Here is a 13,608-nt window from a genome sequence, read left to right as displayed (position 1 = left end):
ATGGGAGTGCTTCTTTAAGACTTCATGCACACTGCCGTATTATGGCTTGGTTTGATATGGATCTGTTATTGGACACCTAGAGAATCATATGGGTAATTATCTGTAGCTCGTATATCAAATCATGTAGGAGGCATGGGTGATATACTCACCACATCATGGCTCTGCGTTACAGAGCTGCTCACTGTACAGCCTCTGAGCTGTGTGTATCCTGCCTGTAGATAATGGGCCATAATTTCATTCCATGGAGAGGCCCTAATACTGATAGAATATACTTTCAGTGTCCGCCCCTCGGTATTCCCCCAGCACTGGGCTGCAGGGGCTTATTCCAAAGATAGAGAAATATTCTTCACTAATACAAACTCCAGCTTACATTCTGCCCAAGGCAAAGTTTAGGATAAGTCAACATTCCCACGCCGGTACTCTATACAGAGTCGGGATTGCGCCAAAAAGGCTTGTGTTCTGCAAGGAGGGGAACATACAGCAGAGCCGAGCGCTGGTCCATCCTCTCTGATCTCTGGAGGCGAAAGAACAACACTTGGCAGATGTGCAAAGTCTGTTCTTATGAGTGTAATGTTTTCATAGCGGCACAGAACCGTCCCGTCTGCGCTCGGAAAACAATGCTGCGCTTATCTTTTGTTATTGCTTAAAAATTGCAGCGTCCATTGTGCAAGGCGGGCGCATTTCTCAGACTTGGGACCACTCTCTACCCTCTGATGGAAGGCTGGATGGGTGACCACTGACCAAGCCATGGCCACCCAGGATGCCTCACACCACGACCGCACCCTGGATACTGGTGTGTAAGTGAGCAGAGTGGGGCTTATTACCAGTGTCCTCTGCACATCTAGGATCTGGGGAGTTTAGGCCCTGACTCTTTATAATCTCCTGGCACAGACATAATGATGTGATGATAAGGGTGAAGGAGAAAGAAAGTCAGGGAATTAATCAAAAGCCATGTACACACACATATAGCAATGAGGGCTACAGAGGTAGAGAAGTGGGAAGGAGAACAATGGTGCAACCCCACTGGAGGAATGCACGTGGCCAATGTCACTTTACTACTCTGGCTTTTGCTGACCCTCCAGGGGATGCAGTGGTAGCATTTGCCCTTTACATACCCCTGTGGCCACAATGAACACAGCAGCACTATACCTGGCTCATGTATGCTAATTTAGAGAGTACATTCATGTCCAGAGGCAATACCTGTATTATTAGCAGTGAGAAGATGGTCTTTCACAGGGGGTGAGGGGCTATGACCCCTGGCAGCCTGCAAGGCTTCATTTTAGCAAGTGTGTGCCACATTTATCAATGCAGTGCAACTTATTCTGCAGCAGAAAGTGTCAGTGAGTATAAGGCAGGTGTTGTGTGAAGGGGACATGTCTGGGCAGAGAATCTCCTGAGCCGGGATCTTGTTCCATCAGCTTGTTATGAAGTGAGCGGGATGTTTTCTTTTGAAAGTTACAGGTAGAACGATGCGGATTATTCTAGATAGAAACGTCTCCCACATGTTCCTGCTGCTGTCATTGGCTGCCGCTCTGTACAAACGAACCAGCAAATACAAATAACCTCAGGTCTGTCCCGATTATCAGTAATAACCTCAGATCTGCCCCGATTATCAGTAATAACCTCAGGTCTGCCCCGATTATCAGTAATAACCTCAGGTCTGCCCCGATTATCAGTAATAACCTCAGGTCTGTCCCGATTATCAGTAATAACCTCAGGTCTGTCCCGATTATCAGTAATAACCTCAGGTCTGCCCCGATTATCAGTAATAACCTCAGGTCTGCCCCGATTATCAGTAATAACCTCAGGTCTGTCCCGATTATCAGTAATAACCTCAGGTCTGCCCCGATTATCAGTAATAACCTTAGGTCTGCCCAGATTATTAGTAATAACCTCAGATCTCTTCCGATTATCAGTAATAACCTCACATCTCTTCCGATTATCAGTAATAACCTCAGGTCTGCCCCTATTATCAGTAATAACCTCAGGTCTGTCCCAATTATCAGTAATAACCTCAGGTCTGTCCCGATTATCAGTAATAACCTCAGGTCTGCCCCGATTATCAGTAATAACCTCAGATCTGCCCCGATTATCAGTAATAACCTCAGGTCTGCCCCAATTATCAGTAATAACCTCAGGTCTGCCCCGATTATCAGTAATAACCTCAGGTCTGCCCCGATTATCAGTAATAACCTCAGGTCTGTCCCGATTATCAGTAATAACCTCAGGTCTGCCCCGATTATCAGTAATAACCTCAGATCTGCCCCGATTATCAGTAATAACCTCAGGTCTGTCCCGATTATCAGTAATAACCTCAGGTCTGCCCCGATTATCAGTAATAACCTTAGGTCTGCCCAGATTATTAGTAATAACCTCAGATCTCTTCCGATTATCAGTAATAACCTCACATCTCTTCCGATTATCAGTAATAACCTCAGGTCTGCCCCGATTATCAGTAATAACCTCAGGTCTGTCCCAATTATCAGTAATAACCTCAGGTCTGTCCCGATTATCAGTAATAACCTCAGGTCTGCCCCGATTATCAGTAATAACCTCAGATCTGCCCCGATTATCAGTAATAACCTCAGGTCTGCCCCGATTATCAGTAATAACCTCAGGTCTGCCCCGATTATCAGTAATAACCTCAGGTCTGCCCCGATTATCAGTAATAACCTCAGGTCTACCCAGATTACCTGAAATAACCTCAGACCTGTCCTGATTATCAGTAATATCCTCAGATCTCTTCTGATTATCAGTAATAACCTGAGGTCTGCCCCAATTATCAGTAATAACCTCAGTTCTGCCTCAGTTATCAGAAATAACCTCAGATATCTTCCGATTATTAGTAATAACCTCAGATCTCTTCCGATTATCAGAAATAACCTCAGATCTCTTCCGATTATTAGTAATAACCTCAGATCTCTTTCGATTATCAGCAATAATAGGTGCTGCGTGGTCTGACCTATTGCTGGGACAAAATTGGGTGAGATTATATTTTGACTTAAAGTTTTGCTCTGTCCACACCTTTGTTATTTGTATGAGGATATAGCCATATTGGCACTATGTTTCTTTTACCTTGATTTATGGTGGTTGGATAGCAATATGATATGATATATATATTATGATCTCTGAGTTCCCAGTCCTGTGATATACGCAATTTGTGTCGGACTTCTTTCTGTTCTGTGTCCTTCACATTATATACTTCTTTGTCTTTGGAATAGTCTTTTAACAATTATTTATGTGGTATTTTATTATTATATTGATAATTAATAAATAATTGATATACTTTTTATATATTGGCATGTTTGTACGCCCTTTTATTTTTTTTGTATACTCTTCTGATTATTAGTAATAACCTCAGATCTCTTTCAGATTTTGTTGGACTTGATTGGAAATTACTTTCGACCTGAAAGTTCTATTATTTCGGGACTTGTTGGCTAGAGGTCTTGATATACAGTTATTATTATTATTATTTATTGTTATAGCGCCATTTATTCCATGGCTCTTTACATGTGAGGAGGGGTATACATAATAAAAACAAGTACAATAATCTTAAACAATACAAGTCATAACTGGTACAGGAGGAGAGAGGACCCTGCCCGCGAAGGCTCACAATCTACAAGGGATGGGTGAGAATACAGTTGTAAATGAGATTTATTTTTGTACTCAGTACTCGTTATGTTACTGAATCCTTTTTTGCTTGATTGTTCTGAAATTCTTTTTAATAAAAAACCAGATTAAACATAACCTCAGATCTCTTCCGAATATCAGTAATAACCTCAGATCTCTTCCGAATATCAGTAATATCCTCAGATCTCTTCCGAATATCAGTAATAACCTCAGATCTGCTCCGATTACCAGTAATAATCTCGGATCTTCTCCAATTATCAGTAGTAACCTCAGGTTTGTCCAGATTACTAGTATTGACCTCAGGTCTGTACGGATTATCAATAGTAACCTCTGATCTCCCCTGATTACCACAGGTCCTGATTAGTAGAAACCTCAGATCAGGTATTATTACCTTTACAATTTGAATAACTAATAATCTGATTAAATGAAACAGCCTTGAGACTGATTCATGACGAAGGGCATTTCGTCCCTTAGACTATATTCACACATTGAGTTTTTTGCTATCTTTTTTTTCTACAGGCAAAACCTGCTCTCTTGGTAGTAAAGAAGCTGCTTACAAAAATACAAAAAACATGTTTTGCTGCTTTTTTGTTGTGTCTTGTGTATGCTGATAACGTTTACTTCCCCCCCAAAAAATCATGATATAACTTCCTTAAGGTTTTTGCAGCAAAGCCTGATACCTGTGTTTTTGCACTTACTCATTCCTTTATATGGGTGAAAAAAACGCTGAAAGAAGTGACGTGCTGAAGTTTGCAAAATCGCAGTCGTTTTCCAAATCAGTCAGGAAAAAAACAATATGTGTGCAAGAGATTTCTGAGATCTTATAGCTTTTGCTGGTACTGTAAAACACAGCTTAAAATTTGCATTAAAAGATCCAGCAAAAATGCCACATGTGAGCATAGCCTAAGTCTCGGTGCAGAGTCCACTGGAGCAAGAGGAGCTGGAGCCTCTTAATGAATTTGGCTGCCGAGCACCGGAAAAAGAAATGTCCGCCAGTGCTGGATAGGAGAACATTTCTGCCATAATCGACGCCACTTTTATGGTATTCTAATCCATTGATGGAATCACATCAGGCTCCGTCCCTTCTTCTAAGCTCTATCCACTTTTTCGATTGGTGGAGCTGGCACCTTTCCCACAACTTCCTGCTTCTCAAATGTTTTGCACCAGTTTTCTGACATCGACTGATATGATAAATTGACATCTGACTTTTCAGCACAGATTTCCAGATTCCGCAGGAGTAAATTCATCTTCCTATACTTCGGGCCCCCGATTCTGTCATCGCCCGGGGAAGGCTTTTTTGTAATATAATCCTTCTGCCAGTGCCAATTGTAATTACATTGGGGCGATGCCACGCTCGGTCTGCCGGGGATTTCCACCTCTTACATTAGAGTGATAATTAAATAGCGGATTTCCATTCCACATAACTTGTTTTAAATCAGAGAATTCCCCGCAGATTTGGCTTCATCTTGTGGATAAACGCAGCCAATGTCAGTCGTGTAGCGCCTACATCTGGGTGCCACAAAGCGAGGGTGGTACCAGTGCTGGCACAATGAATGCCAACAAACAATAGCATCACTGCAGAATTTCCGGCGAAGGGCCCAATCTGCTCTATTTCAGTCATCTATAGACCGACAAATGCCCTAAATTAGGCTGTGGGGGTGTGCAGTGTACTCCCACCCAAAGCATCCGTGTATTATGTGTATGTATTATCTTCACATTCAGAGCTGCATTCACAATTCTGCTGGATGTCCTTTGGAATCGTTGCCCTTGCCTAAGCTTCAATAACACCCTGAGGCGTTCTGATCTGTTGCCTTATGGGCAGCACGGTGGCTCAGTGGTTAGCACTGCAGCGCTGGAGTCCTGGGTTTAAATCCCACCAAGGACAACATCTGCAAGGAGTCTGTATGTTCTCCCCGTGTTTGCGTGGGTTTCCTCTCACAATCCAGACATACTGATAGGGAATTTAGATTGTGAGCCCCAATGGGGACAGTGATGATGATGTGTGGAAAATGTAAAGTGCTGCAGAATATGTTAGTGCTATATAAAAATAAAGATTATTATTATTATTATGGGAGATGTTACCTTCTGTATGTCACCAATCAGTAAGTACCTGGTGTCAGTGGTGCAGCCAAGCATGAGTGGTAACCGCACTGAACCTGCAGAGAACATCAGTGACACATGAAGGCCGGCGCGCTAACTGGAAGCCAGCATGGATTATTATTATAGCGCCATTTATTCCATGGCGCTTTACATGTGAGGAGGGGTATACATAATAAAAAACAGGTACAATAATCTTAAACAATACAAGTCACGACTGGTACAGGAGGAGAGAGGACCCTGCCCGCGAGGGCTCACAATCTACAAGGGATGGGTGAGGATACAGTAGGCGAGGGTAGAGCTGGTCGTGTAGTGGTATAGTGAAGCGATGGTTACTGCAGGTTGTAGGCTTGTCGGAAGAGGTAGGTCTTCAGGTTCTTTTTGAAGGTTCCCATGGTAGGCGAGAGGGCTAGAGTAGGGGGATGTGCAGGAGAAATTTTGTATGTGATTGTGGGAAGAGGAGATAAGAGGGGAGTAGAGAAGGCGATCTTGTGAGGATCGGAGGTTGCGTGCAGGAAAGTACCGGGAGACGAGGTCACAGATGTATGGAGGACACAGGTTGTGGATGGCTTTGTACGTCATGGTAAGGGTTTTGTAGTGGAGTCTCTGGGCAATGGGGAGCCAGTGAAGGGATTGACAGAGGGGAGAGGCCGGGGAATAGCGGGGGGACAGGTGGATTAGTTGGGCAGCAGAGTTTAGAATAGATTGGAGGGGCGCGAGAGTGTTAGAGGGGAGGCCACAGAGCAGGAGGTTATAGTAGTCAAGGGGGGAGGTGATGAGGGCATGGACTAGGGTTTTTGCAGATTCTTGGTTTAGGAATGTATGGATCTGGGAAATATTTTTGAGTTGAAGTCGGCAGGAAGTGGAAAGGCTTGGATATGTGGTTTGAAGGAGAGATCAGTGTCAAGGATTACCCCGAGGCAGCGAGCTTGTGGGACTGGGGAGAGTGGGCAGCCGCTTACTGTAATGGATAGGTCCGTGGGGGGTGGGGGGGTGGGGGGGGGGTCAAGTGAGATGGGGGAAAGATGATGAATATTAGCAAATACTTCCAATTAGAAATGTAGTTTAGTATTTCTGATTCACTATGTCTCTTTCCTCATGGGCAGTCACTGCAGGACCTTAGGTATCCATGGTTATGTCCATTGATACGGTGACAGCTAGTTGCAAGTGGTCGTAACCATAGATACCTAAGGTCCTGCTATGCCTGCACATTAGGAAAGAGACATAGTGAATCAGAAGAACTATACTACATTGCTAATTGGAGGTGTTTGCTAATATTATTATTATTACATATAGGGATAGGATCTTGGAGGAAGGAATACCTCTTTATATATTCTCCTTTATCCATTTATCTGAAGGGCATGTGACAACCAGTATGGCGGCCATGAATGGTTTTGCTGGGTCCTTACCTAGTTTTCTTCGAGCTCTGGGTGGTGATTCATGAAAAGTAAACAAGAACCAGGTCAGGGCTGAATGTTCTCCTTCACTGACACAGGCAGAGCTTGAAAATGGTGAATTAAAACATAAAGTGGGCAATTTATCCAATGTTTGGAACCAACCAGGATTTGGGGCATTTTGTGCACATTTTAGACAGTTGTGCTCTAATTTTAAAGCACTTTTGCACCAAATCCATCATTTTTATTTTCAGCTCCATAAACCAGGTTGGTCCCATATTATGACATTTTTTTTATTTGCGCCAGTAGGAGATGGTGTAAAAAGTGGAATATCACCATAACCCCCCAATCCTTCTGGAAATTAGCGTACTTTCCATGTTGTGGTGAATAAAGGTGACAAGTGGCCATTATCACCGCTTACCACGTTTTAACCTCTTGAAGACTGAAGTAAATAGTTATTCCTCACAATAAGTTGTACCAGCGGCCGACAGCTCACATCATATTGTCCGGACTGCCAACCATTACTGCAGCGGATCCATCCCAGTGACGCCAGGGGAGGGGGTGAAGAGCATCGCTTGACAGATGGTTGTATCCAGAATGACAGCATGAGGCTGAAATCCATACTATGCCCTGACCACATGCTATGTGCCTGAGGGTGGCCCCGGGTAACCCCTTCAGGGCCAGCCAAGGAAGGGTTCAGGGCCTAGTTGTAATGGCGTGTTCTGGGCAAGGGCTAGAGTTCAGCTGCTAATGGGAAAATGCTCATCAGTGTAAAATCAGCATTATTAAAGGGGTTGGCTGGTGGCCCTGTATCCCGTTAGGGGTCACAGAACAGATTTCTGCCGCAGTCCCCTATTTAACTGTGGCCAATAGAACCACAAGTATCAGCAGGCTCTACATCCTATGGTTTCCCTGATGACCCAGGACTGACTACAAGTACCAGCAGGATGTGACATGATGCAAGTAGCAATCACAGTCCTGCACACTGCTGGGATTTACAGTCCCCTGACAGCTCTTCCTGCCACCAGTCCCTTGGGCACTGTGCCTGCAGCCATAGCCATAGCCAGCCCCCCCCGGACCCTTCCCCTCCTCCCCGGCAGCACAGCGCCCTCCACACTCCTATTCACATGGTAATGAGAGTGAGCATCAGCCCGATCCCTCCGCAGCCACAAGTCACAACTTTTGAAGTTTGTGAAGAAGTAGTCCCTCCCTCTGCCGGCGGAAGGAGACTGGCCGGTCGCGCACACCCAGCGCTGCGCTCACTCTGGGCATTTCCCTGCTGAGACCTGGAGCAGAGCTGCGGCTCCGGGGACTGAGAGAGACCGGAGAGCTGCGCGGAGGAAGCCGGCCACAGTGCGGGAAGCGGGGCAGGATTATACCGAGGACTTATGTGTCTGCTGTAGCCGCGTCCAGGAGGAATGGAGCGGGCAGGAGCCGCCGCTATAATGGTCCTGGCGCTGACCGTCACTGCACAAGGTAAAGCGTGAGCCCAAGAGCTGACACTCCACACAGACCGACAGTGGCGCTGTGCATAGACACTGACACACGTACAGGCGCTGTGCATAGATACTGACACAGCGTAACGGTGAAGGAGCAGTGTATAGATACTGACACAGCGTAACGTACAGGCGCTGTGCATAGATACTGACACACGTACAGGCGCTGTGCATAGATACTGACAGCGTAACGTACAGGCGCTGTGCATAGATACTGACACAGCGTAACGTACAGGCGCTGTGCATAGATACTGACACAGCGTAACGGTGAAGGAGCAGTGTATAGATACTGACACAGCGTAACGTACAGGCGCTGTGCATAGATACTGACAGCGTAGCGTACAGGCGCTGTGCATAGATACTGACAGCGTAACGTACAGGCGCTGTGCATAGATACTGACACAGCGTAACGTACAGGCGCTGTGCATAGATACTGACACAGCGTAACGTACAGGCGCTGTGCGGAGATACTGACACAGCGTAACGTACAGGCGCTGTGCATAGATACTGACACAGCGTAACGTACAGGCGCTGTGCAGAGATACTGACACAGCGTAACGTACAGGCGCTGTGCATAGATACTGACACAGCGTAACGTACAGGCGCTGTGCATAGATACTGACACAGCGTAACGTACAGGCGCTGTGCATAGATACTGACACAGCGTAACGTACAGGCGCTGTGCATAGATACTGACACAGCGTAACGTACAGGCGCTGTGCATAGATACTGACACAGCGTAACGTACAGGCGCTGTGCATAGATACTGACACAGCGTAACGTACAGGCGCTGTGCATAGATACTGACACAGCGTAACGTACAGGCGCTGTGCATAGATACTGACACAGCGTAACGTACAGGCGCTGTGCATAGATACTGACACAGCGTAACGTACAGGCGCTGTGCATAGATACTGACACAGCGTAACGTACAGGCGCTGTGCATAGATACTGACACAGCGTAACGTACAGGCGCTGTGCATAGATACTGACACAGCGTAACGTACAGGCGCTGTGCATAGATACTGACACAGCGTAACGTACAGGCGCTGTGCATAGATACTGACACAGCGTAACGTACAGGCGCTGTGCATAGATACTGACACAGCGTAACGTACAGGCGCTGTGCATAGATACTGACACAGCGTAACGTACAGGCGCTGTGCATAGATACTGACACAGCGTAACGTACAGGCGCTGTGCATAGATACTGACACAGCGTAACGTACAGGCGCTGTGCATAGATACTGACACAGCGTAACGTACAGGCGCTGTGCATAGATACTGACACAGCGTAACGTACAGGCGCTGTGCATAGATACTGACACAGCGTAACGTACAGGCGCTGTGCATAGATACTGACACAGCGTAACGTACAGGCGCTGTGCATAGATACTGACACACCGTAACGTACAGGCGCTGTGCATAGATACTTGACACACCGTAACGTACAGGCGCTGTGCATAGATACTGACACAGCGTAACGTACAGGCGCTGTGCATAGATACTGACACAGCGTAACGTACAGGCGCTGTGCATAGATACTGACACAGCGTAACGTACAGGCGCTGTGCATAGATACTGACACAGCGTAACGTACAGGCGCTGTGCATAGATACTGACACAGCGTAACGTACAGGCGCTGTGCATAGATACTGACACAGCGTAACGTACAGGCGCTGTGCATAGATACTGACACACGTACAGGCGCTGTGCATAGATACTGACACACGTACAGGCGCTGTGCATAGATACTGACACACGTACAGGCGCTGTGCATAGATACTGACACACGTACAGGCGCTGTGCATAGATACTGACACACGTACAGGCGCTGTGCATAGATACTGACACACGTACAGGCGCTGTGCATAGATACTGAAACAGCGTAACAGTGCAGGCGCTGTGCATAGATACTGACAGCGTAACGGTGCAGGAGCAGTGTATTGATACTGTCACAGTGTGACGTACAGGCGCTGTGCATAGATACTGAAACAGTGTAATGTGCAGGAGCTGTGTATATGGACTGATACAGTGTACCGTGCAGGAGCTGTGTATATGGACTGATACAGTGTAACGTGCAGGAGCTGTGTATATGGACTGATACAGTGTAACGTGCAGGAGCTGTGTATATGGACTGATACAGTGTAACGTGCAAGAGCTGTGTATATGGACTGATACAGTGTAACGTGCAGGAGCTGTGTATATGGACTGATACAGTGTAACGTGCAGGAGCTGTGTATATGGACTGATACAGTGTAACGTGCAGGAGCTGTGTATATGGACTGATACAGTGTAACGTGCAGGAGCTGTGTACGGACTGATACAGTGTAACGTGCTGGAGCTGTGTATATGGACTGATACAGTGTAACGTGCAGGAGCTGTGTACGGACTGATACAGTGTAACGTGCAGGAGCTGTGTACGGACTGATACAGTGTAACGTGCAGGAGCTGTGTATATGGACTGATACAGTGTAACGTGCAGGAGCTGTGTACGGACTGATACAGTGTAACGTGCAGGAGCTGTGTATATGGACTGATACAGTGTAACGTGCAGGAGCTGTGTACGGACTGATACAGTGTAACGTGCAGGAGCTGTGTATATTGACTGATACAGTGTACCGTGCAGGAGCCGTGTATATTGACTGATACAGTGTAACGTGCAGGAGCTGTGTACGGACTGATACAGTGTAACGTGCAGGAGCTGTGTACGGACTGATACAGTGTAACGTGCAGGAGCTGTGTATATGGACTGATACAGTGTAACGTGCAGGAGCTGTGTACGGACTGATACAGTGTAACGTGCAGGAGCTGTGTATATGGACTGATACAGTGTAACGTGCAGGAGCTGTGTACGGACTGATACAGTGTAACGTGCAGGAGCTGTGTATATTGACTGATACAGTGTAACGTGCAGGAGCTGTGTACGGACTGATACAGTGTAACGTGCAGGAGCTGTGTATATGGACTGATACAGTGTACCGTGCAGGAGCTGTGTATATGGACTGATACAGTGTACCGTGCAGGAGTTGTGTATACGGACTGATAGTGTAACGTGCAGGAGCTGTGTATACGGACTGATAGTGTAACGTGCAGGAGCTGTGTACGGACTGATACAGTGTAACGTGCAGGAGCTGTGTATATGGACTGATAGTGTAACGTGCAGGAGCTGTGTACGGACTGGTACAGTGTAACGTGCAGGAGTTGTGTATACGGACTGATAGTGTAACGTGCAGGAGCTGTGTATACGGACTGATAGTGTAACGTGCAGGAGCTGTGTGTATGGACTGATAGTGTACCGTGCAGGAGCTGTGTATATGGACTGATACAGTGTACCGTGCAGGAGCTGTGTATATGGACTGATACAGTGTACCGTGCAGGAGCTGTGTATATGGACTGATACAGTGTAACGTGCAGGAGCTGTGTATATGGACTGATACAGTGTAATGTGCAGGAGCTGTGTATATGGACTGATACAGTGTACCGTGCAGGAGCCGTGTATATTCAGTGTACCGTGCAGGAGCTGTGCATATGGACTGATACAGTGTACCGTGCAGGAGCTGTGTATATGGACTGATACAGTGTACCGTGCAGGAGCTGTGTATATGGACTGGTACAGTGTAACGTGCAGGAGCTGTGTATATGGACTGATACAGTGTAATGTGCAGGAGCTGTGTATATGGACTGGTACAGTGTAACGTGCAGGAGCTGTGTACGGACTGATACAGTGTAACGTGCAGGAGCTGTGTACGGACTGATAGTGTAACGTGCAGGAGCTGTGTACAGACTGGTACAGTGTAACGTGCAGGAGTTGTGTACGGACTGATAGTGTAACGTGCAGGAGCTGTGTGTACGGACTGATAGTGTAACGTGCAGGAGCTGTGTGTACGGACTGATAGTGTAACGTGCAGGAGCTGTGTATACGGACTGATAGTGTAACGTGCAGGAGCTGTGTGTATGGACTGATAGTGTAACGTGCAGGAGCTGTGTATACGGACTGATAGTGTAACGTGCAGGAGTTGTGTATACGGACTGATAGTGTAACGTGCAGGAGCTGTGTATACGGACTGATAGTGTAACGTGCAGGAGCTGTGTATACGGACTGATAGTGTAACGTGCAGGAGCTGTGTGTATGGACTGATAGTGTAACGTGCAGGAGCTGTGTGTATGGACTGATAGTGTAACGTGCAGGAGCTGTGAATGGACTGGTACAGTGTAACGTGCAGGAGTTGTGTGTATGGACTGATACAGTGTAACGTGCAGGAGCTGTGTATACGGACTGATAGTGTAACGTGCAGGAGCTGTGTGTATGGACTGATAGTGTAACGTGCAGGAGCTGTGTACGGACTGATACAGTGTACCGTGCAGGAGCTGTGTATATGGACTGATACAGTGTACCGTGCAGGAGCTGTGTATATGGACTGATACAGTGTACCGTGCAGGAGTTGTGTATACGGACTGATAGTGTAACGTGCAGGAGCTGTGTATACGGACTGATAGTGTAACGTGCAGGAGCTGTGTACGGACTGATACAGTGTAACGTGCAGGAGCTGTGTATATGGACTGATAGTGTAACGTGCAGGAGCTGTGTACGGACTGGTACAGTGTAACGTGCAGGAGTTGTGTATACGGACTGATAGTGTAACGTGCAGGAGCTGTGTATACGGACTGATAGTGTAACGTGCAGGAGCTGTGTGTATGGACTGATAGTGTACCGTGCAGGAGCTGTGTATATGGACTGATACAGTGTACCGTGCAGGAGCTGTGTATATGGACTGATACAGTGTACCGTGCAGGAGCTGTGTATACGGACTGATACAGTGTACCGTGCAGGAGTTGTGTATACGGACTGATAGTGTAACGTGCAGGAGCTGTGTATACGGACTGATAGTGTACCGTGCAGGAGCTGTGTATACGGACTGATACAGTGTACCGTGCAGGAGCTGTGTATACGGACTGATACAGTGTAACGTGCAGGAGCTGTGTATATG

General features: G+C 46.7%; 1 protein-coding gene across 2 annotated transcripts in view; it reads left to right on the top strand.

The window, feature by feature from the left end:
* Nucleotides 1-8,352: 8,352 nt before the first annotated feature.
* Nucleotides 8,353-13,608, top strand: part of NOTCH1 (notch receptor 1) — a 49,110-nt gene continuing 43,854 nt past the window's right edge. Inside the window, exon 1 of one of the 2 annotated variants that reach the window (XM_069747471.1) lies at nucleotides 8,353-8,597. In XM_069747471.1, coding sequence (XP_069603572.1) covers nucleotides 8,540-8,597 — 58 coding nt within the window. In that variant the 5' untranslated portion in view covers nucleotides 8,353-8,539. The remainder of the gene's footprint in view (nucleotides 8,598-13,608) is intronic. The other variant, XM_069747472.1, reaches the window with a different exon arrangement.

This window comes from Ranitomeya imitator, chromosome 2 (genome assembly GCF_032444005.1).
Source record: "Ranitomeya imitator isolate aRanImi1 chromosome 2, aRanImi1.pri, whole genome shotgun sequence".
NCBI classification, from domain to species: domain Eukaryota; kingdom Metazoa; phylum Chordata; class Amphibia; order Anura; family Dendrobatidae; genus Ranitomeya; species Ranitomeya imitator.
Note: the sequence above shows the minus strand (reverse complement) of the source record. Positions and strands in the feature narration are given on the sequence as shown.